This window comes from Lepidochelys kempii, chromosome 10 (assembly GCF_965140265.1).
Source record: "Lepidochelys kempii isolate rLepKem1 chromosome 10, rLepKem1.hap2, whole genome shotgun sequence".
In the NCBI taxonomy this organism is placed as follows: domain Eukaryota; kingdom Metazoa; phylum Chordata; order Testudines; family Cheloniidae; genus Lepidochelys; species Lepidochelys kempii.
Genome location: NC_133265.1, coordinates 58,006,716 through 58,028,232, shown reverse-complemented (window position 1 = coordinate 58,028,232; position 21,517 = coordinate 58,006,716). Strand labels below are relative to the sequence as shown.

The following is a 21,517-nucleotide window of genomic DNA, read 5'->3' as shown; positions in this document are numbered from 1 at the left end:
GATTTAGTAGTGGATTTAGGATAGTCCACACACACATAAATTCTATACTATTCAAATGGTTTTAAAAGACCTGCCTATACAGGTGATTGGAATTTTCTTTTTGGTGATCTTGCCAAAAGCACTGACAATAATTCCTGCTGGATAATGTCTATGGGATCGTGTAGAGGATTCACGGAACTGTGTCCTAAATGAATACAGGAATTCTGAGGCAAATTCATCTCTTTGAGTCAAAGGAATTACCACAGGGATGAATCTGGCCCTTTGAATATAAATTCAATAATTTAGTGGTAATACTGGTGACCAAAACACCAACTACAACATACCTCTCCCTTGTTCTGATCTGATATGTCTCCCAATCTCAGATTACAGTTACTTTGTGAAAAATAATACTGGGGTACAATCCAGCTCTGTATTACACAACACTGACATGGCAGAGGATAAAATCCTCCCCCTTCATCCAGTGCACCTTGTGCTGTTCAGAGGCCTCAGAGTCCTTCCATTCTCCTCACCCCGACTGGAGCAGTTACTAATCAGAGCAGGATTTTCAATTAACATGTTTATCTTCAACCCGCTTTACAAACACTAACAAAACAAGTTTCACAATACCTGAGACACAGGTGATTGTCAATATTCTCAAGGCTAGTTTATAGATGGAGAAACTGAGACAGAGAGGCTAAGGACCAGATCTCCACAACAGCATGTTCAGAACTGCACATGCAAAAATGCAGGACCAGCTATGCTCCCTCTTTCTGGGCACAGTTCCTTGACTGTGAGTGCAACCAACTCTACAGCTGGTCAAAAACATGTTAAATTCAAAAAAAATTTTGATAGAAAAATGTCATTAAAACATTTTTTGACCAGCCCTAGTTGTATCAATTACATACATAAATGTCCAGCTAGATACTTAACTAGTCATTTGTGTGGACTTTTGTGGAAGTGCAATTGTGTATGTACACTTCTGGAAATACTGGCCCAAGAACACTTAGCTGCTGATTCTGGAGTCCTTGGGTGCCAGGTTTATACTTGCACTACTAGACCATACCTCTCTGGCCATATTGCATGCTATCATTGTTTTCCAATGTAGAATTTGATGCTCATGTAAGGAGAAACTTGGCAAAGACATTCCAGGGCAGAGAAAGGGACATGCTTTTAAAAGGGTAGAGAAGTGAGGAAATGGGTAGCATAAAAATAAATGTACAGCCAAGTTAACTGAATTCTCTATTTCATTAAAAATAGAGACAAATGGGTGAGACAAACTGTTTTTGCATTTAACTTTTAGTGCCATTTTCCACAAAAATGGAGGGATGGAACCAAGCTGCAGTTTTCCACTTCTGTCAGTGAGTCAGATCACACAGCGCGTGTGGTCAGAAAGTCATATGACTGCATAAATACACTGTGCAAGAGACTCACCTTTGTATCACTGTATTGGAAGAAAAATGTGTCTGCAACTGATGCTATTTACATTTTCAAGGTTAGTTAACTGCCATGATTTTTTTTGGCCTTGCTTTACAAAAAGGCAAATTTTGTTGTCACTGGCTGAAACCTCAGTCCAGCACCAAACAAAAGGGTGACAGCTAACTCTGTGAATTTTTAACTCAGAGATTATCAATGTGTAGTTACCTGTTCTGCCTTCAGTGTCAGTTCAATAAAAATCTGCTGCAGTTTTTCATTAACAAAGTTGATGCAGAACTGTTCAAAACCATTTTTCTATAATGAAACAGAAAAAAAGTTAACAATGTTAGCCTCATGCTCTACACTAAACAGCTTTTGATTTTTTTTATAATAAGCAATTTTTGGAGAGGTTTTAATGAACATTTTCAATGATGGGCTGGAAGCTGATTTTACATTTATTCCGTGTATTGTCACCACCTCAGTGTAAAGGTCAGTGACCGAGATTCTCTGAAGCTGTTTTCAGTACTTCATTTTTATTACATGAGACTTATTACCACTGGGCACTGTAGTTCATATGAATGCCCAGGAAGATGACATTTTCCTTTCTTTCTTTTGAACAGAGTTTTAAAAAAAAAAAATTCTTCTCTCCCCATCAGGTCAATTCAGATCCTGAATTTTGCAATCTTACCTGGAATATTTCAAAGCCATAAATGTCTAAGACTCCAATGTTATACTCTTCATAGTCCTTCTCCATAGCCTTATTAATGGACTAATAAAAAACAGAGAGGAAAAAACATGTTTATACAAAACAAACTAGTTTAAACCCTTAAGCAACTTTGAACTGAAAAAATTTGGGTTGTACAAAAATAACCTCTTTATATGCAATGACGAATGAAACTCCCCTTTTCTCCCCGCAAGTGTATTTCACTTTATTTAAAAAGGTAAACTCTATCGTCAGTTAGCAAATGAGTACTACATTATCCATTACAGTATATATTATATACATTACATTACGTTATCCAAGCAAGTGAGCCTTCAGAGCTATTACCTGTAAATCTGTTTCTCATTAGAAAGAGTTACTGGACCATTTAAAAAGAGAAATAAAAAAAGCAAACAAGAAATAAAAGGAACGTTTATAAAAGCTCAACAGTTAGAGTTCTGCTGATATGCAACCTGATTCTTCCCATTAAACTTTTTAAATTTCTGCTTTTCCTTGCCAGCAACTTAAAAGAGCAAAACACCAGTGACACCTGCTATATAGGCAGTGGGAGCTGCCATGGTGAGGCAGTTATAAGAAAATAGCAATGCCACCCTAGAACAAACCTTTGCTCCAGCTAGCCCAATATCTTGTCCAATATCTGATGTTTCTCCCTTCCCATTTCAGCCTACAGTCTCATCCTGAAAAGGGACTACCTTGCATGAGAGGAAGGGAGAGGGAGTAGAATAGCACCTGGAAAGCAGCAAGAATGGGACAATGAAGGGAGGCTGTAACCACTCCCCCTGGGAGTTTCACTACCTGACTGTTCTTCCTTCCTGAGAGTGCCCCAGACTATAGGTCACATTAAGGCTCTGAAAGCATGAGCTGTATTTTGGGGATGGGGGGAGGGCAGGTGGGCGAGGAGAAGGTGGTACACCACATGGGCAGCAGTGACTGGAGGCTGAGAGGAGGCATAATGCCTCTAACGGTGCTGGAGATGGGGCACTCACCAGCCATTTAAACCGTTTGAAAGGATGTAGCATGGGCCTTCGAGCCACTATCTCGAGTTCCATGGCCATGCCCTTGTTGTGCCATCCAGTGCTGCCACTATCTTTATAATGTCCCCAGCTAAATGCTCTAGGAACGCAAGCAATTTAAGGACGCCTCCAGTGCAGGAGTACTGCATGCAAGAGCCTCTCTGCACCCCTTTCCCCTGCCCTTAGCATTCCTGCTCTAGGGCAGCCACCAGGGAGCCCTGCTTGTGTGTGTGTGGAAGGGAGGCATGGAGAGGGCTGTATAGCAGTGGGTTAGCAATTAACAGCTGTTTAAGGCTTGAGGAAATGTAGTGCAGTGGGGGAAGGATACAATGGCCAAAAGCAGAGAATTGTGGGGGAAAGCCCACATGGAATATTTTTTCCTTTCATCATTTAACCCTAGTGACCTAATCAGAAAAAATTCAACTTACATCCACCAGGTAGTCAAAGATGCGGGCATGAAGGGCTTTGGCTAGAGCATCTCTGGTGTAGCAGGCCTGTTCCACATTAAGCGTCACATTAATGGACTCTGATTTGCCTCCCCACTTACTGTCCATCTGCCTGCTGGTCAGTTTCTCTTTCAGGCGGCTTTGGTTAATTCCCAGGAGGAAAGCAGGGAAAGCCAAAACTGCAAGAACAACCAGGGTTGTTGTTTTTTAACTAAACCAACGGATGGTGATTTAAAGATTTTAAAAAAACAAACAAACAAACAAGAAAACACACAAGTATCTCAAGTAGCAGTCATCGGAAATAAACCTGGTGGGATGTGGTAAAAATGGGACTTATGGCTCAAAACCTTCTCTAAATCTTCCAAGAAATTATTCAAGTCTTTACACCCAGATGGATTTTAAATAAATTGCACCCCATCCCAAAAAAGGTCTTCAGCTGTTTACCTCAAACCTTAGAACATATAAGACAGTTTACACCAGTGATTTGAATACAAGCAAACCACTCTGTGGAAGAAATATGAAAATTAAGCACTGAACTTAGACTGAAAGAAATTAAGTGAAATTAAACCTTAAAAAGTTCTTGGTAAAAAGCATCAAGGTTCAGAACTTAATAAGGAAGGATACAATTATCCAGCTCCTAATATTTCTTAAAAAGAAAAGGAGTACTAGTGGCACCTTAGAGTACTAGTACTCCTTTTCTTTTTGCGAATACAGACTAACACGGCTGCTACTCTGAAACCTAATATTTCTTACTCTCCTTCCTATGCTCATTCAGGGTTCTACAGTAAGCTACACTAGGGTTGCCCTGCCATCCACGTTTTTAAAAGACAGCAGGTGTTTTCATTTAATGCCTGGATAGGGTAGGAATATGGGCAATGCCCCAAGCATCTATGCTCTGGCTACCAAGGCCAGCTCTGGAGAGAGTTGCTGCTCCACCTCTCATTAAGTCAATAAGATTGCCTGGGGTGCAACTAGGGACTATGACCCCATATTGTTTTTGGAAGAGAAACCAAATTAGCAATCCCAGAGCATGAGAAATGATGTACTGTATTTGGATAAGCAGCTCACTACTCAGTTCACCTTGCAACATCTGGGCCTCAGCCTGTTGCATCATCATTAATCCTGTAATTGTTTCCAGAGCTACCTACACTCGTCACTCTCCACTGCAGCATAATTGCCAACTTCTTTAAAGCTGATGTTTCCCAAGTGCAGCACTCCTGCCACGATCTGTAGTACCAATGACTGCTCCTCTGCAAAGATGCCGATCACATTCATTGCATGCTGGGAAAAGAAAGACATCAAGTTACTAACATTATTCATTCACCATATTTTTCACAAACCATGAATAATTAATTGGAATTAAAAAAATTAAGTCTGGGATTTTCAAAAGAATTTAAAGCAATCAGGCCTCCAAATCCCATTAAAGTTTCCACAGAATTTCATCAACAGGATGTGAGATCTAGATGAGCTCATCATACATGCTAAAATGAAGCTGAGGCACTAAAGAAGGAGACACAGATTCTAAGACAATGTGTATTATAAAAACATTATTCCTGTTACACAAATAGATGATTTAGACCTAACAAAAGTGAAAACTGCATACTGCATGATTCTAGAATAGTTACATTTTGGCTGGCTTAGGCTTATAACTGATCTGCAGAATAGTTTTTTATCAAGTATAGTAAATGGTTCTTTTACAAATCTGATTCCTAATCTGTAATTTTTGCCAAAGTCCCACATAGGCTGGTACAGTAATAATGATGATACTTGGCACTTAAATAATGTTTTGCATTGGAAATGGCAGAGGTATCCACATAGCTAGCCATAGGTCACACAGCAAGTCAATATCAGAGCTGGATGCAGAGCCCTGGTCTCCGGATTCTCAGGCCTGGTCTACACTTACTCTGTAAACTTACTTTGGTATAACTATGTTGTTCAGCAGTGTGAAAAATCCACATCCCTGAGTGATGCAGTTATACTGACCTAACCCCTGGTGTAGACAGCGCTATGGCGACGGGAGAGCTTCTCCCATTGACACAGCTACTGCCTCTCCCAGAGGCAGATTAACTATGCCAACAGGAGAGGCATAGTAGAGTCTTCACTAAAGCGCTACACTGTGCTGTACATGTAGACAAGCCCTCAGTCCCTTCCTCTAACCTTCAGCCCATGCTACTATATACAGTTGAGAGCTTTCTGTTTTCAATTTTCACTTTTCAGTGGAAGCTAATCATTGTGCTGTATTTTAATATTTTTCATAATGCATTTTCTCTGCCTGCTGCTCACTGGCTGATCTTCTTTTCTATTGAATCTGTACTTCTAAAATAAATAGCGTGGCTATTTTAGCAGAATTATCAGAGCGCTAGCCAGAAAGAACACCCATTCATAATAAAGGGGTAATTAAAATTATATGGGTGAGTTTTTATCTACAAGAATTTGCAGCATGTGGTTTTCCTTTTTCTGTAAATATGAAACATTAAACTGTTTGCCTTAAAAGGTATAGCTGAATGAATACACATACACAGAGCACTGATTTAAAAAACACACCAGAGTTTCCTGAAAATCAGATTTGTCATTTATATCATCTACTTTGTAGGATCCAGAGAGGCTCAGATAGTAATAGTAATCCATGCTAGTAATGCCCAGGCTGTGTTTTTGCTCTGAGGAGGCACCTTCAATAAGCTGCAAAAGAAAAACACCAGAAATCAGATATCATTCCATTACATAGCTAACTCTCTCCAACTGGGGAAGGACAGCTCTTGAACAGGTGACTGAGGCTGTAATGTCATAGAAGACAGTCTCTTTATTTGCCAGGTGAACGCAGTGCCAGCAGTGTACCTTTCTCAGGTTTCTCTGATCTTGGCTTGGAAGAACAGACACTCATTCCCATTCCCAGGAATGATTTTTTTTTTTTTAAACTTCTGTGTTCAGTACTAGATCTTTGAATAAGACTCTCAGTTTGCAATGCTGCACGCTGATACGAGCTCCCTCGCATTAGAGGTGTGAGGAAAATGTGAACTGAATGTCAGGATAGGTCTGTCTTCAAGTCTGCAATACCAGGACTAAATGTCCAGGGAGGATTCCTCAGGTGGCCCCACTAATTTGTGACTCCCTGATCCAGAGGCCAGTTTTTCACTGTCCCCATCCTCAGCATAGTTCAAAGTGGCTTTTGGCTGCTCTGAACAACACCGGCTTGTCATAATCCCCAAGGGTCTGTTATGCCAGCTGGGGATCACCCAAGTACAGTGTTCATAGAATCATAGAATATCAGGGTTGGAAGGGACCTCAGGAGGTCATCTAGTCCAACCCCCTGCTCAAAAGCAGGACCCATACCCAATTAAATCATCCCAGCCAGGGCTTTGTCAAGCCTGACCTTAAAAACTTCTAAGGAAGGAGATTCCACCACCTCCCTAGGCAACGCATTCCAGTGTTTCACCACCCTCCTAGTGAAAAAGTTTTTCCTAATATCCAACCTAAACCTCCCCAACTGCAACTTGAGACCATTACTCCTTGTCCTGTCATCTTCTACCACTGAGAATAGTCTAGAACCATCCTCTCTGGAACTACCTCTCAGGTAGTTGAAAGCAGCTATCAAATCCCCCCTCATTCTTCTCTTCTGCAGACTAAACAATCCCAGTTCCCTCAGCCTCTCCTCATAACTCATGTGTTCCAGACCCCTAATCTTTTTTGTGGCCCTTCGCTGGACTCTCTCCAATTTATCCACATCCTTCTTGTAGTGTGGGGCCCAAAACTGGACACAGTACTCCAGATGAGGCCTCACCAATGTCGAATAGAGGGGAACGATCACGTCCCTCGATCTGCTCGCTATGCCCCTACTTATACATCCCAAAATGCCATTGGCCTTCTTGGCAACAAGGGCACACTGCTGGCTCATATCCACCTTCTCGTCCACTGTCACCCCTAGGTCCTTTTCCGCAGAATTGCTGCCTAGCCATTCGGTCCCTAGTCTGTAGCTGTGCATTGGGTTCTTCCGTCCTAAGTGCAGGACCCTGCACTTATCCTTATTGAACCTCATCAGATTTCTTTTGGCCCAATCCTCCAATTTGTCTAGGTCCCTCTGTATCCTATCCCTGCCCTCCAGCGTATCTACCACTCCTCCCAGTTTAGTATCATCCGCAAATTTGCTGAGAGTGCAATCCACACCATTCTCCAGATCATTTATGAAGATATTGAACAAAACCGGTCCCAGGACCGACCCCTGGGGAACTCCACTTGACACCGGCTGCCAACTAGACATGTTCAGCAATGCCTCCTAACACCTCTTATGCCGATCAGGGCTGGGAGTGAGTGGCACAGGGCTGGGATAGGGCAATTAAAGAAGCTTCCTGATCTCTTTGTATCACCAGACTGTATGAACTGAGCCACCATGCTGCCTCAGATATATGTACATAGACACATCTTTAATACCCAAAAATGAATGAACAAACCCCCAGTGGATCCTCTGCAATCACTATCAGAACCCTAAAGACCCCCTCTGTCCTTTTCATCTTCATGGCTTATGTTGTAGCCACCTTTCAGGGTGAGGAGAAAATGGGGTGCGCTTCAGAGTTTGTCAAAGCCTCTCCTAAACTGGGAGGAGTAGGGCGCAGAAGAACAATGCATTCACTTCCCTCAAAGAAGGGGAATGCACAGTCCCTGAAGCACTTCCAGCTCCAGTTCCACTTTTTCCATTTGGCAGTGATGTTTCATGTCCATGAAGCTGGCCCACAGTCACTTGTACTGACATTGTCTCTATTAGTACAACTTAACCAGTATTTAGCTTACAAGGATCTTTCCCATCAAAAGGTAGTGAAAGAAAAACAGCCCTTAGAGAAAGGTCCTATGAACTGCAATAGAGATGAAACTTTTAGGGTACTATAAAAATAATCCTAAAATCTTATAGAGTTTAATGGAGAATGATGCCTGTTTCTCTTTTGCAGCTAGACAATAGAATGCTAGGACAGAAGTTATCATTCTCTATTACATTCTACAGAATAGTTTTAAAAAATCTGCAGGGAAATTATCTACTATATTCTGTTAAACTCTTCCATGTGGGAGGTAACAGTGAATTTTCAAGCTGGCCCTTAGAAATACATCATGTTGTTACTTCACTGAGAGTCTACTGTTTTCTGGATTTGGAAAGAGACTCAAGCCACTGAATGAGTCTATGTTAGACAATGCCTTAGTGTGCACTGAAGGTACCTAGCAACATTCAGACTGCCCTTTTAAACATGCAGTCAATAGCATGACTTCATTGAGAGACGTACCAATATAAAGGAAAAACTAGAAATGGAAGAAGTATTTTTTTTTTAATAACTGTGAAAGGAACTGTACATTTCGGACCTGGTAAAAAATGTGAAAACTCCTTTCTCCAGGATTCCTCATTACCACCCGAGACTTTTCCAGGAGAAAGTTGGAGATCTTTCCACCATCAGGCTCCCCACCTGGGCTAAACTGGATTTCAAAGTATTTCCCCTGTAACAAATAATTAGAGAGGTTTTTGAATGATTAATAAAAACTAAGCTTAAAGCAGAGGCCTGTTGCAGTATAACTCAAGGAAACTAACTAGAATATGTATTCTGTATTACTTCAAGGTTAAATTAGGCCTGGACTCTTAAGAAACAATTACTTTCTTCCCCACTTTTCCATGTCCAGTTACCTAATTCTAAACCCAACATAATAATTCTGTAGTGCTTTAGAACAAAGATGTACACTAACCCATATGTAAGGACTAACTGGGGGACTTCTTTCCTCTGCCTTATTTGGTAGGTGTAAATTAGGCAGATTGCAGAAATGAAACACTGATGGCTAAATTTACTACTGATGTATGTGGGAACTACTCCAGTGTTGTAGATTTACAACCCCTTAAACCAATGGTTAATACAGCCTTCTGTTTCCAGGTGATGTATATCAATGATCCTTTTATCTTGGTGGACTGAGGAACCGCATTCACAACCCACGTCAACTTCAAAATATACCCTTACTTCTATTTTGTGAAGGGGATGACTAAGGGGAGCAAAAGGGGAAGAAGTTTGTCAAGCAAGGCACACTGCTAATACAGGTAGTCACAGACGAGGAAATACATTGGAAAACAATAAGGATATCTACAGTTTTGAATTTTTTTTCCCCCTTGCATGATGCATCAGATAACCTAGTTGTATATTTTAGTTCACTTGATATCTGAATGTCTGTGAAGACATTTATATTTTATTATATCCAGTATGTTTTCAACAAGGGTCTAAAATCTGAAAAGCACGGTTCAAATTTCATGCTGGTATAAAAGGATAAAACTCCATTTTAATTAAATAGAGCTGTGCCCATTTACACAAGCAGGGTATTTGGTCCCAAATATGTACTGTAACGTTGTCCCATTCTCTCTTCACTATATTTTATAAATACATGAAAAGAAAAGGAGTACTTGTGGCACCTTAGAGACTAACCAATTTATTGGTTAGTCTCTAAGGTGCCACAAGTATGCTCTAATAAATTGGTTAGTCTCTAAGGTGCCACAAGTACTCCTTTTCTTTTTGCGAATACAGACTAACACGGCTGTTACTCTGAAACCTATAAATACATGGTGATTCTTCCAAATTAAATGTTGTAAGGGCTACGTTAGTTAAAACGGAACTTAGGGTACAATATCAGGCCATTATTCTGCATATGTAGTGTTAGTTCCCATTACTATGTATAACATTTATAATCAAGTGCTGAAAACAATTCCTTATTGCTTTTTGGAAAGATGAATAACCTTCATGCTCAACAGTGAAGCCTAGCAATTGTTCCATCCCATTAAAAAAAAATCACAGCTAATTATTACACGGGTTGGAAAATAGATATGCTCATACCTTCCAGTTCAGTGCAGATTAGGCCCCAGTTAGGTTGATAGTTGTCTTGTTTACACATCACACTGTTTACAAATAGCTTTGCCCAAACCATAATAGAAACAAACATTTGCAATAACATCTAGGAGACCTTGAAATGTGTGCCTCTCCGTTTATATGAAAACCAGCATTTTCCTTCACAAAGATGCCAAAATCAAACTCACACGTTAGGAGCAAAAGCAATCTTTTGCGGAGAGGAACTTACAAATCTGCTGGAGTTATTGTTCCGTACAGTCTTCGCATTCCCAAAGGCTTCCAGTAAAGGGTTTGACTGCAGAATAATGTCCTTCACATGCTGTAATTTAAAAAAAAAAAAAATCTGCTTTGGGATCTTTATCAAGGTCTTGGAGCATTCATATGAAATCATGATTTGTAAACTTGATATATATAAGGAGCAAGGATGCCTGTCTCTACAAGCAGGCTTTAGAATATCCTCTTGGCCAGGTGAGGGGGAATCTGCCAATATGTCTGCAGAATGCAAGTTTTTTTTTTTTAAATTCAGTTTCTAGTTCTTATAATTGTGAAGAAAATCATCCAAACTTAAACAGAAAGTAAACTGATGCAGTCATCTTCCTGAACTTGCAGATAGCTATAAGTAGCAACACTGGCTATGCCAAGAAGGAGCACAATGAAACTGACCTGTTTCTTGACAGTTTCATTGCTGCTCACAGGGTTGGAAGCAGAGGCAGACTCTGGTCAAGGATAAAGTAACAGAGACTTTTTCTCTCACACTCTTGCAGCAGCTAGGAAGATGGGGGGATGGACGAGAATACAGGAGGAAGAAAAGCAAAGTGGTGCAGATCCCCACCCCTTAGTATCAGTAAGCCACTACCACTGGCCTTGGTGGTAGAATTCTCCTACCCCTGAATTGGTAGAGTTTCTCCCCTTGTTAGTAGGTGGCTTGCAATTTTTAAAACCCTGTTTCTAGGGAACATTAAAACAATAACAAATATCCATGTAGAACAGTTCACAGATGGCTGAGTGATTTACTGGAGTGGAAGCGGGATCAGAGAGAAATGGGTTAGTTTTATCCTGGAACACTGGGAGGAGGCTACCAAACTTGATGGACTAATGGTTTGGATCCTGTATGGTGAACCCTATGTTCCTTTGTTTCACTAAGTACATTTTATCTGAGAAACTTTATTTTTCTGGATCATGGCTAGATTGAGTTGGACAAAAAACCTTGAGGATCATATTTTAACCTGAGCAACTGCATATAAATCTACATTAAATCAACAGAGTTACTCCAAGTTTATACCAAGTGCATCTGGCGGCACAATCTGGCCCAAGGTTGCAACATTTCTGGCCACATTTTATCCTCTTTGCCTTTAACTTCCCTTCTAAATAAGACCTACTGTCCAAACAAGAAGTATAATGAAACAAGTAGAGAAGGAAACTGGAATCTTGAGGACAATGACAAATGGAATAAAATGGAAGAAGGTAGAGAATTTGGAAAATGTAGGGCTTCAAAAGCAGATTCAGAACTCTGCTGAATAATTAAAAATTGAAACAAAATACATAGGATATGTTTGGATAGTGAAAAGTATCTGGTGATCAGGATGGGGAACAATAATTATTTTAACACTATACACATCATCACTCGGTTTCAAAGTATTTATGTCCTGTTTATGAAATAACTGCTTACTAATTAAACCTATAACCTTGGAGCCCAATCTTGCAATTCCTTAAAACAAACAAAACTTGTCAAGACAATGGGAGTTTTGCCTGCATACGGAATGGTAGCTCAAGACCACAGATGGGCTAATGGTTAGCTCTGTGAGAGCTTCGAATCAGACAGCAAGGAGAAAAGTGCTGGGAGCAGGCCATGAGGAAGTCACTGGATTCTCACTTACCCAGATTCAATTATCATAAAACTCAGCCTAGCAGGTGTAGAGCGGCATCAGCCCATAGTTTGAAGCATTGGCTGTGGAAGGGCCATTTGCTTTAATGGGAGTAGGATCAGGGTGTTAGTTTCTTGCTCAAAATTAGTGTATATTCAGGTTTGTGTAGAGAGGATTGAATTTCACACAAAAATAATACACTACTCAAGAAAATGTATCAGTTTAATCAGCTCTGTCTTGTAACTACTGAGTTTATTTTGCATCTTGTAGGAAGAGCTGGGATTTACTTAAAATAACTGAAACAATTATTTATAATTTGATTAAGTCCACTCCAAAAATAACACAATGCATATTTTCCCTTTGCTATTGAATGACTGTGCAATGTTCCCTGTATCATTGTCTCCACAAACAAAACAGGAAGAACATAATCATCATCAGAGCTTGTACTAAGGCCAATGTATTATGGTAAGCAGAAAAAAAAAGCACACTGGTAAAGGGTAGCCACTACATACCAAGAATAGTTGTCTGTCAATCAGCCGATGATCTCATAGAACTCCATTAGTGGAATTTTATGGATAATTTACTGCATTAGCTTTAGTTAAAATGCTTGTGTAGATAGTGCAGACAGTAGTTTCAGAATTATTAACAAGCAACTATTCACCAATCTAGCTAGCTCCCAGAAATTACATTTCCTACTAGATAATTTGTTTAAAATTATGTTTAATAAAGGTCCTTCTCTTTTCCCTCTAATGTGTGAACACAAATCCATGATTTAATGGGAGATATGAACCACTGAGACAGTTCAATTCTCTCTGGATCTGAAAGGTCTAGTAAAAATTCATATTTGACGTTGTAGAAAAAGCAGATTTTCTGAGGTGTTGTTAAATAATGTTTGGTTGCTATAAATTAAACTCTTCTCCCTACAGCTTGAGGTCACAAATTCCCTTAAAAACGTTTTTCCCCAAAATCTTTAACCTTTGAATAATTCAGTATCAACACTGAAGCTGTTCCACAGGGGTCTGTTCAGACTAGTAGGTTTTCATCTTATGGACTCCCCATCCACAGGTGGAGGACCAGCAGATCTGTGCAGGGGTGAATCCCTGGCCCCAATTCATCCGTCCCCTACAGAGTACAATTCATGGATACCTGAACTCTGGAAGACCCATTTGTGCAGTAGAGCCACACCAGTTTCTATGCTAGGGGATCTATGTTGGCTGTACATGTGTGCTCAGCCATTTACCTCGTAAGTGTTATCTCTTGCATTGTGGCTATACAGTAAGATTTGACATGGTTTCTTTACAGCAACATTACACTATATCAACTCACCTGTACCTTGGGGCCACCTCCTGATATTTTAGAGATGTAACTCATGATATATTTAGCAGCTACAGTCTTTCCAGCACCGCTTTCACCGCTAGGAAGAGAGGAACACAAAGACACATCTGTTAAGTTGTTCAGACCGGAAAACAACATGGAACTTGATAAAATGTGTGATACTGCCATGCTCAGCAGCACTAAAACTGTGTAGATAGAGAGGTTACCCCAAAATAAAAGTCTGATAGTTAGACCTTCATGATATAGTTTTCTAAGGAAACACTGAGGAAAACGTAACTAAAAGAAGAAAGATAAATTATCTTTCCTACCAAAAGGTTTTCCAACACAGGCCCAAATTCTACACTCTGATACACTAATTCAGGAACAACTCTAGTGAAGACAAGTATAAATACAGAGTAACTCAGGTTTCCACTGGAGTTGTTTGAGATTTACCTTGTTTAACCAAGAACAGCTACCAAATAATAAATATGCCCCAAATTTAAATCAGGTGATTTAACAGCATATAGAATATGACATATAACATTCTAACGTGATACTTCTGGGGCATGTTTGTCACTGAATGACATAGAATAAATAATGTTACACACACACACACACAAAATCTCCACCAAACATATAAAAAGAGGAAGTATTAAAACAAAGAAAATAATATACTTAAGCTGAAATTTTTCAAGGGGCTAAGAACCCAATTCCCATTGGATTTTTAGTGGGATTTGTGTGCCTAATTCCCTTAGGTTTCCTTGAAAATCCCAGCCTTATGTTTTAAGGCAAGCCATCTGCCTAGATTCCACAAGAGTCTTTTCTTTTTTTTTTAGGCGTTCCTAAATGAAATAGTCATTCAGGATGTGATTAATAATGACTCACTGAGCACTATCTTCCTGGTCTTATGCCTCTTGACACAGGCTACGAGAAGGCTTAATACTCCACTCTAACTTTTCACAATTCCTTCCTCCCTTCCTTTAAAATATTTCACTTCAGTGGTGACATTAGGATACATCTTGCAACAGACTAGGAGTCCCTTTCATCTACTGCTAGCTTTTGGACAAAGATCACAGGACCTCTCATGGGGGGGGGGAAAAAAGGTTCTGTGTTGAACTGGAATGGGTTAAGATGATACTACATACGGGGCATGATTCTGATCTCGCACTTGAAAATTGTGATTTCAATGGAATTAGTCATAATTTACATTGATGTTGGTGCAAGTCACATCAGTCCTCATATTTAGCACAGTTAACCCATCTTACACCACTTTTGATGAGACAAATCAGGTCTCATCCAGATGGTGGTGAGAGGGCACAGTATTGTATTTTGAAATCGTTTGTCCTCATGCATAAAAGTCTGAGGGATCCTCAAGTCTCTGAACAAATTCAACATGTTTTGATACCATGGGTCAGACTATGCACAGTTGTGCCTGGGTGTGGACCAAATGCATGCCCTGCTCAAGTCCTGCCCCATATTTCCCAGGATAACCTCCGCTTGTGTTGGAAAGGGGAATGGATTTGCCAGTTGATGCCAATGTGTAACTCTCCATTAGCATCAACGATGGTCAAATTCCCAATAGGTTCAGTTCTGATAAGCGCTCAGAAGTTCAGATGCTTATCCAGACATCCTGGGTCTGTAAAACCAGACTGAAATTCTCACAAGGTACCTCATCCTTTGGGCTTCCAGTCAATGTAAAAATATTGTGAGAAGAGCCATCAGAAATGTCACCACGTTGGCTTCTCATCCTGATAACAACTAGGAAGCACAGATCAAATATTATCATTTTTTAAAAAGCTGAATAGTTTTTGAACCTCTCAACAATTTTTTTTCTGAATTCAGTTTGAGTTCTGGGTGAAGGCTTGAGTCAGTTATTTTATTATTTGAACCACTTCACCTAACCCTAATCAGCATGAAGAAGAGAATGCAGCCATTTGGCTTTATCCTCTGGAAAAATCTGAAGTACAGCTACATTCACTACAGCAGGGAGAGTAATCTCTGCATTTAGAAGTCCACATCAACAGAACGTCTGAAAGCTAAAAATAGAAAAAGTGCAGTTCTTCACAGCAAAGTCTGGCCAGAGTGGATACTCAATTTTAAAAGCAGGAAGGATAAATCCATCTAACCTGAATCAGATACCTGGGCTAGTGTATAAAGCAAATATAAAAAGAAACTAAAAGTTAAAATTGAAGTGAACAGCACTGATTTATATTTTCCTTTTCCAATTTCCTATTGGAGAGAGTAGTAACAGATTTTGATAGGATTCTACTAAATATTTCTAATGTGAAGCAAACTTTTGAGAGAACTGGTACACAGAAACTCAAGGTAACACTAGTAAAATCTAGGAATAAACTTCATGTCTATAATATGGTATTCATATCCTCACACCATTTCAAAGCACAGTCACAAGCAATCCGAATTATGTAATTGGAGCATCGGCGGCTTCTAGTGATACCAGTTTCCAAACTGCTCAAACATTGGTTAAACATCTCTTAAAACATTTTGGTGCATTAACGTGAAGCAGTAAACCTTGAAATGTTTCCTCCTATTCTGTGGGCCCAATTTGTGCTGATACAAGAGTCAGGTCCTTTCCCGACCCACCAAATGCTTTGCATTGCTCCGTCAGTGCAGAACAGCCAGTAGCCAGAATAACCGGCTATCAGGATTTAGAGATATAAAGAATCTTTCCTTCATGCCTCTGACACCACTTCCCCTGCCAGTTTTAGGGATGTGTTGTGGCGAGAGACGAGTGACCAGTTTCCATCTGTCAGAATAGCTCTTAAGGACCATTGTTGCTGGGTGAAACTTACAGAAACCCTGATGCTATAATTGAGATCAGGATTTGAGCAAATGGAAGCTCTTCTTTGGTATGGAGTGCCGGACTGGGCTCAAAGTCACTTTTCAGCATCAGGATTGCCATTGGCAGTAGGCTAACAGCTGTCTTTCATCATGCGAGCCTCCATTTTGCTGGGTTGCACAAAATGGGTTCAGCTCGCTTTTAAGTTTGACCTGAGTGAAGTTTCAGCATTTTCTTCCCTGCAACTGTCTGACTGTGGAGACTAAAATGATTAAACACCCAGAAATAGATTGAAGGAGTTTGGAAAAACAGATGAATGATGATCCTGCAAGTCTAAAATAAATCTGCAAACATATTATAGGAGCAGGGATGGGGTCTGTCCTTTTTTCTCTCTTTGTGTAGTACCTAGCACATTGTGGGAGCTATAGGAAACAAATATCAATGGACACAAATTCATCTCTGGTTTAACTCCCATTAGGTCAGTGCAGTTCCACTAGGGATGAATTTTGCCCATTGTGAGAATATTCTCTCTCTCTTAGGGTTTTATATTAGCACCCATCACCATGGTGTCTGAGTGTGCCCATGTTAAACAGCTTAGCAAAGCTAGATCCCTAGTGGACTTAATGAAATCTTCTGCTCTGGCTTTTTCTTAGATTAAAGAAAACTTTGGGTTTTTTTTCTTTAAACATGGGAATATTCTGATTATGGTAGAAAAACTTTATCAAAGAGGGAAGTTTTTGCAATGTGACGTAAAGTTTAGTTATTTATTTCTGTAATGCAGGCATTTCTATAGTGCTGTCTGTTTTCTCCAGTAACAGCTGACCCTGTTTGGATACTGTTTTTACCTAGTTAGGAGATTATAGGGAGTCACACCTCTCAACCTACCAGGGTTCTAGTGTGGGACCACAATGTATGACAAATATTCAAAATGAGGGATACACAAAAAATTATTCAAACTGCTTTGTAACCTCAATTACATGATTCCTTATTTCTGATATAAGCAAACCTCAACAATAAGAATGAGGAGGCTCCAAATTTGTGTGGAGCACAGGTAATTTCAGGACTAAAATGAGGGACATTGGTGGAAATTGCAGGGAGAAAGAAAGCAGTATGTATGGATCCGCTATATTTTAAAAGTATGGAGACATGAGAAGAATTAAAACAGTTCCCTACAGGATCATAGAATCATAGAACTGGAAGGGACTTCGAGAGGTCATCTAGTCCAGTTGCCTGCACTCAAGGCAGGACTAAGCATTATCTAGACCAGGGGTGGGCAAACTTTTTGGTCCGAGGGCCACTTCTGGGTGGGAAAACTGCATGCAGGGCCGGGGCAAGGCGCTGGGGTGTGGGAGGGAGTGAGGGGTGTGGAACGGGATGCGGTGTGCAGGAAGGGGCCCAGGTCAAGGGGTTGGGGTAGAGGAGGGGTGTGAGGTGCAGCAGGGGGCTCAGGGAAGGGGGTTGGGGTGCAGGAGGGGTGCAGCAGGGGGCTCAGGGCAGGGAGTTGAGGTGCAGGAGGGATGTGGGGTGCAGCAAGGGGCTCAAGGCAGGGAGTTGGAGTGTGGGGTGCAAGAGGGGTTCAGGCTCTGGCTTGGCACCGCTTACCTGGAGCAGCTCCGGGGTGGCAGTGGCATGCACTGGGGCCAGGGCAAGCTCCCTGCTTGCCTGCCCTGGTCCCGTGCCATGCCGCTCCCAGAAGCGGCCGGCACCACATCCCTGTGGCCCCAGAGGAGGGAGGGGGGCAGAGAGCTCCGCGTGCTTTTCTTGCCTGTGGGTACCTCCACCGAAGCTCCCATTGGCCACGGTTCCCCATTCCCGGCCAATGGGAGTTTCGGGGGAGGTACCCACAGGCAAGAGCAGCGCAAGAGCCCCCTCCCCCAGGGGATGCAGGGAAGTGGTGCCAGCCGCTTCTGGGAACTGTTTCAATTCTTCTCTGAAGGTCCAGATCCAGCCCGTGGGCCATAGTTTGCCCATTCCTGATCTAGATCATCCCTGACAGGTGTTTGTCCAACCTGCTCTTAAAAATTCACAATGATAGAGATTCTACAACCTTCCTAGGAATTTATTCCAGTGCTTAACCACTCTGACAGTTAGGAATTTTTTCCTAATGTTCAACCTAAACCACCCTTGCTGCAATTTAAGCCCATTGCTTCTTGTCCTATCCTCAGAGGTTAGGAAGAACAATTTTTCTCCCTCCCCCTTGTAATAACCTTTTATGTACTTGAAAACTGTTATCATACCCCTCTCAGTCTTCTCTTCTCCAGACTAAACAAACCCATTTTTTTCAATCTTCCCGCATAGCTCATGTTTTCTAGACTTTTAATCATTTTTCTTGCTCTTCTCTGGATTGTCTCCAGTTTGTCCATACCTTTCCTGAAATGTGGCGCCCAGAACTGGACACAATACTCCAGTTGAGGCCTAATCAGTGCAGAGTAGAGTGGAAGAATTACTTCTTGTGTCTTGCTTACAATACTCCTGCTAATACATCCCAGAATGATGTTTTGCTTTTTTTTGCAACAGCGTTACACTGTTGACTCATATTTAGCTTTCAGAGTAGCAGCCGTGTTAGTCTGTATTCGCAAAAGACAAGGAGTACTTGTGGCCCCTTAGAGACTAATAAATTTACTTGTGGCACCTTAGAGACTAACAAATTTACTTTGTTAGACTCTGAGGTGCCACAAGTTCTCCTTTTCTTTTGCATATTTAGCTTATGATCCACTATGGCCCCCAGATCCCTTTCCACAGGACTCCTTCCTAGGTAGTCATTTCCCATTTTGTATGTGTGCAACTGAAAGTTCCATGTTACATTATCAATAAGAACTAAGCTGTATATAGGCTCATATTGTATTTCACTCTTCAAAGAGAGTCAAATGAAACAGGAGAGAAAACAAAAAGCCTTTCTAAAGTGGCATTCCAAAATGAAACAGCAATTACACTTTCACTTTTAAAAGATGTCCTCCCTTAGGTAGAATTATGCCTTTGGTATTGTGACCTACTAGAGATGCCATATACTTCCTGCTATGCTCCCTAAGATGCCCTCGTTTCATGTACAGTTTTGCCCATGAGCAACCAATAATTTTCAAGGACATTTCCTGTGTGATATAATAAATAAAGGCCTATATCTAGGTTTGGCAGAGTTCAATTTTTATTTTTTTTATAATTGACAGATAATATCATTGTTTATTTTTAAGCATTTTTTTTATTTTAGTTTTTTCAGCTATTTAAATTTTCAGATGCATGAAATTATGGGGAGTCAGAATTATTTACTGACAGTAGACAGTGGAATTCAAAAAGTTAAAGCTTTAGAAACTGTTAAAACACGAACTGTCAATATCCCATGTCAAAATATATCAACTAAATATCCTTAAATCAACCAATCAGACCTGTTTTTACTATTCGTTCACTAGTCTATTTGTAAAACACTTAACTCAAAAGTCTAAATCACTGCATTTTGATGCTAGTAAGTTCTCAACCAGCATTTTTCTTACTTTGCTTCTCTGTAAATGATGATTATTGATGGAAATATTTTCCATCGGTTTATGCACGTGCAGTGAAATCAATGTTTATTGACATTTATCGATAGAAATCTAACCTTTCCAAGCCTATCTGTATCTAACCACAGCAGCTCAGCATAACAGCTGGAACCTTCAAAAGGAACCACAGGGGGCTAGGTACACAACTCCAATCCAGTGGGATACAGGTGCATACCTCCCAGACAACATTAGCATGCTGTTTAGAACAACCTTCACATGGGGAAACACATAAATGGATCCCTAAAGATCCCTGAGCTTTAGTTTCCCATTTGGGGCATACCTTGCAAGACCATGCTGTAGTAACCTTAAGGGCAAGTTACAGAGAACAGGGGGATAAGAAACACTAAGACAAATAACACCGCATTTAATAAATTTGAACCCATATAAAACAGTGTCATAAATCACTGTAAACAAAAGATTTCCTCACTGTATAACTTATCCCGCCCCCACTCCCTTCTTCAAATGATGTGTGGTTTGTATTATTCATTAAATAGTGGTAGCTATGAATACTAACGTGGAGGAATTTAGTTCCATTTTATTTGTAGTCTCTAGATTTAAGTGATACTTTAAATAATGTGACTTTTGTTTCAAGCCTGCCTTTTCACAGTTTACTTTAGATTTACACATGCACATACTTTTCTAAGTTTTTACAGTTTTATTGATCAGAGACCAGTAAATAGCCAAAATTAATCTAGAGCCACAATATGATGATGGTACATTATTTATATGCTGCAACAACTGTATCTGATGTACTTTGTTTGATAGTATCTTGCCTTCTGCTGAGTAAAACACAAAATTAGTTAAATGCCTCGAGAATTGTAGTAATTCCAGTAAATGATTCACCTAGAGCAGTTTTTCCATGGATACCTATCTGCTTTTTTACTTCTCCAATGATTATAAAATAATACAAGCTCCATTTTCTATCTTAGTCTCTTTATATATCATAGAAGAGCATGTTTCTTAAATTTAGAAAAAAGTGGCTATAATGGCTCAAGTTCATTAGAGAAACAAAAATGACATTTCATTTGAAATAACCTCATGTTACAGTAGGAAATGTTTCCATACATAGCTGTTACAAAAATTGCAAAATATGGTATATATTCTAAAAGAAAAAGGAAGATACCGGATTATGGAAAATAAACTGTAAGTGGCACTGACATAATTCATTTTTAACCTGGAGTTTTTCCTTACTGGAAATCAAGTTCACTTTCTTGATATCTTCCTAATCATTAAAAAATGCTTATTAGGTTTTTAAACAATTTTTTCCAGTAGTAGTTGCTGCTCTGAAAGAGTCAAATTTGCACAACACAGACTCTTAAAACTTCACTGAACTCAGAATAAAGCTAAAAAATTATGTGGAAACTTATCTCCACTTCTTCATCGTTGAGAGGAAGGGTAATTTAGTGATTAAAGTAGGGGATTGGGAGTCAAGACTTCTGACTCCTGTGCCTCCCCGACACTAATTTGTTGTGTTACTTGAGGGAACGCCACTTAGGGAGAGTGGTCACTTTGGATAAGCTATTACCAGCAGGAAAGTGAGTTTGTGTGTGTGGTTTTTGGAGGGGGGTGAGGGAGTGAGAGAACC

The 21,517-nt window shown here is 40.2% G+C and overlaps 1 protein-coding gene across 2 annotated transcripts in view; it reads right to left on the bottom strand.

Moving 5' to 3' along the window:
- MYO1E (myosin IE) overlaps positions 1-21,517 on the bottom strand; it is a 141,771-nt gene that overhangs the window by 53,588 nt on the left and 66,666 nt on the right. For both annotated transcript variants that reach the window (XM_073303726.1, XM_073303728.1), the window contains exons 5-12: positions 13,618-13,705; positions 10,656-10,745; positions 8,913-9,044; positions 6,117-6,251; positions 4,721-4,853; positions 3,555-3,751; positions 2,081-2,161; positions 1,621-1,707 (exon numbers count right to left, since the gene is read on the bottom strand). In XM_073303726.1, coding sequence (XP_073159827.1) covers positions 1,621-1,707; positions 2,081-2,161; positions 3,555-3,751; positions 4,721-4,853; positions 6,117-6,251; positions 8,913-9,044; positions 10,656-10,745; positions 13,618-13,705 — 943 coding nt within the window. The remainder of the gene's footprint in view (positions 1-1,620; positions 1,708-2,080; positions 2,162-3,554; positions 3,752-4,720; positions 4,854-6,116; positions 6,252-8,912; positions 9,045-10,655; positions 10,746-13,617; positions 13,706-21,517) is intronic.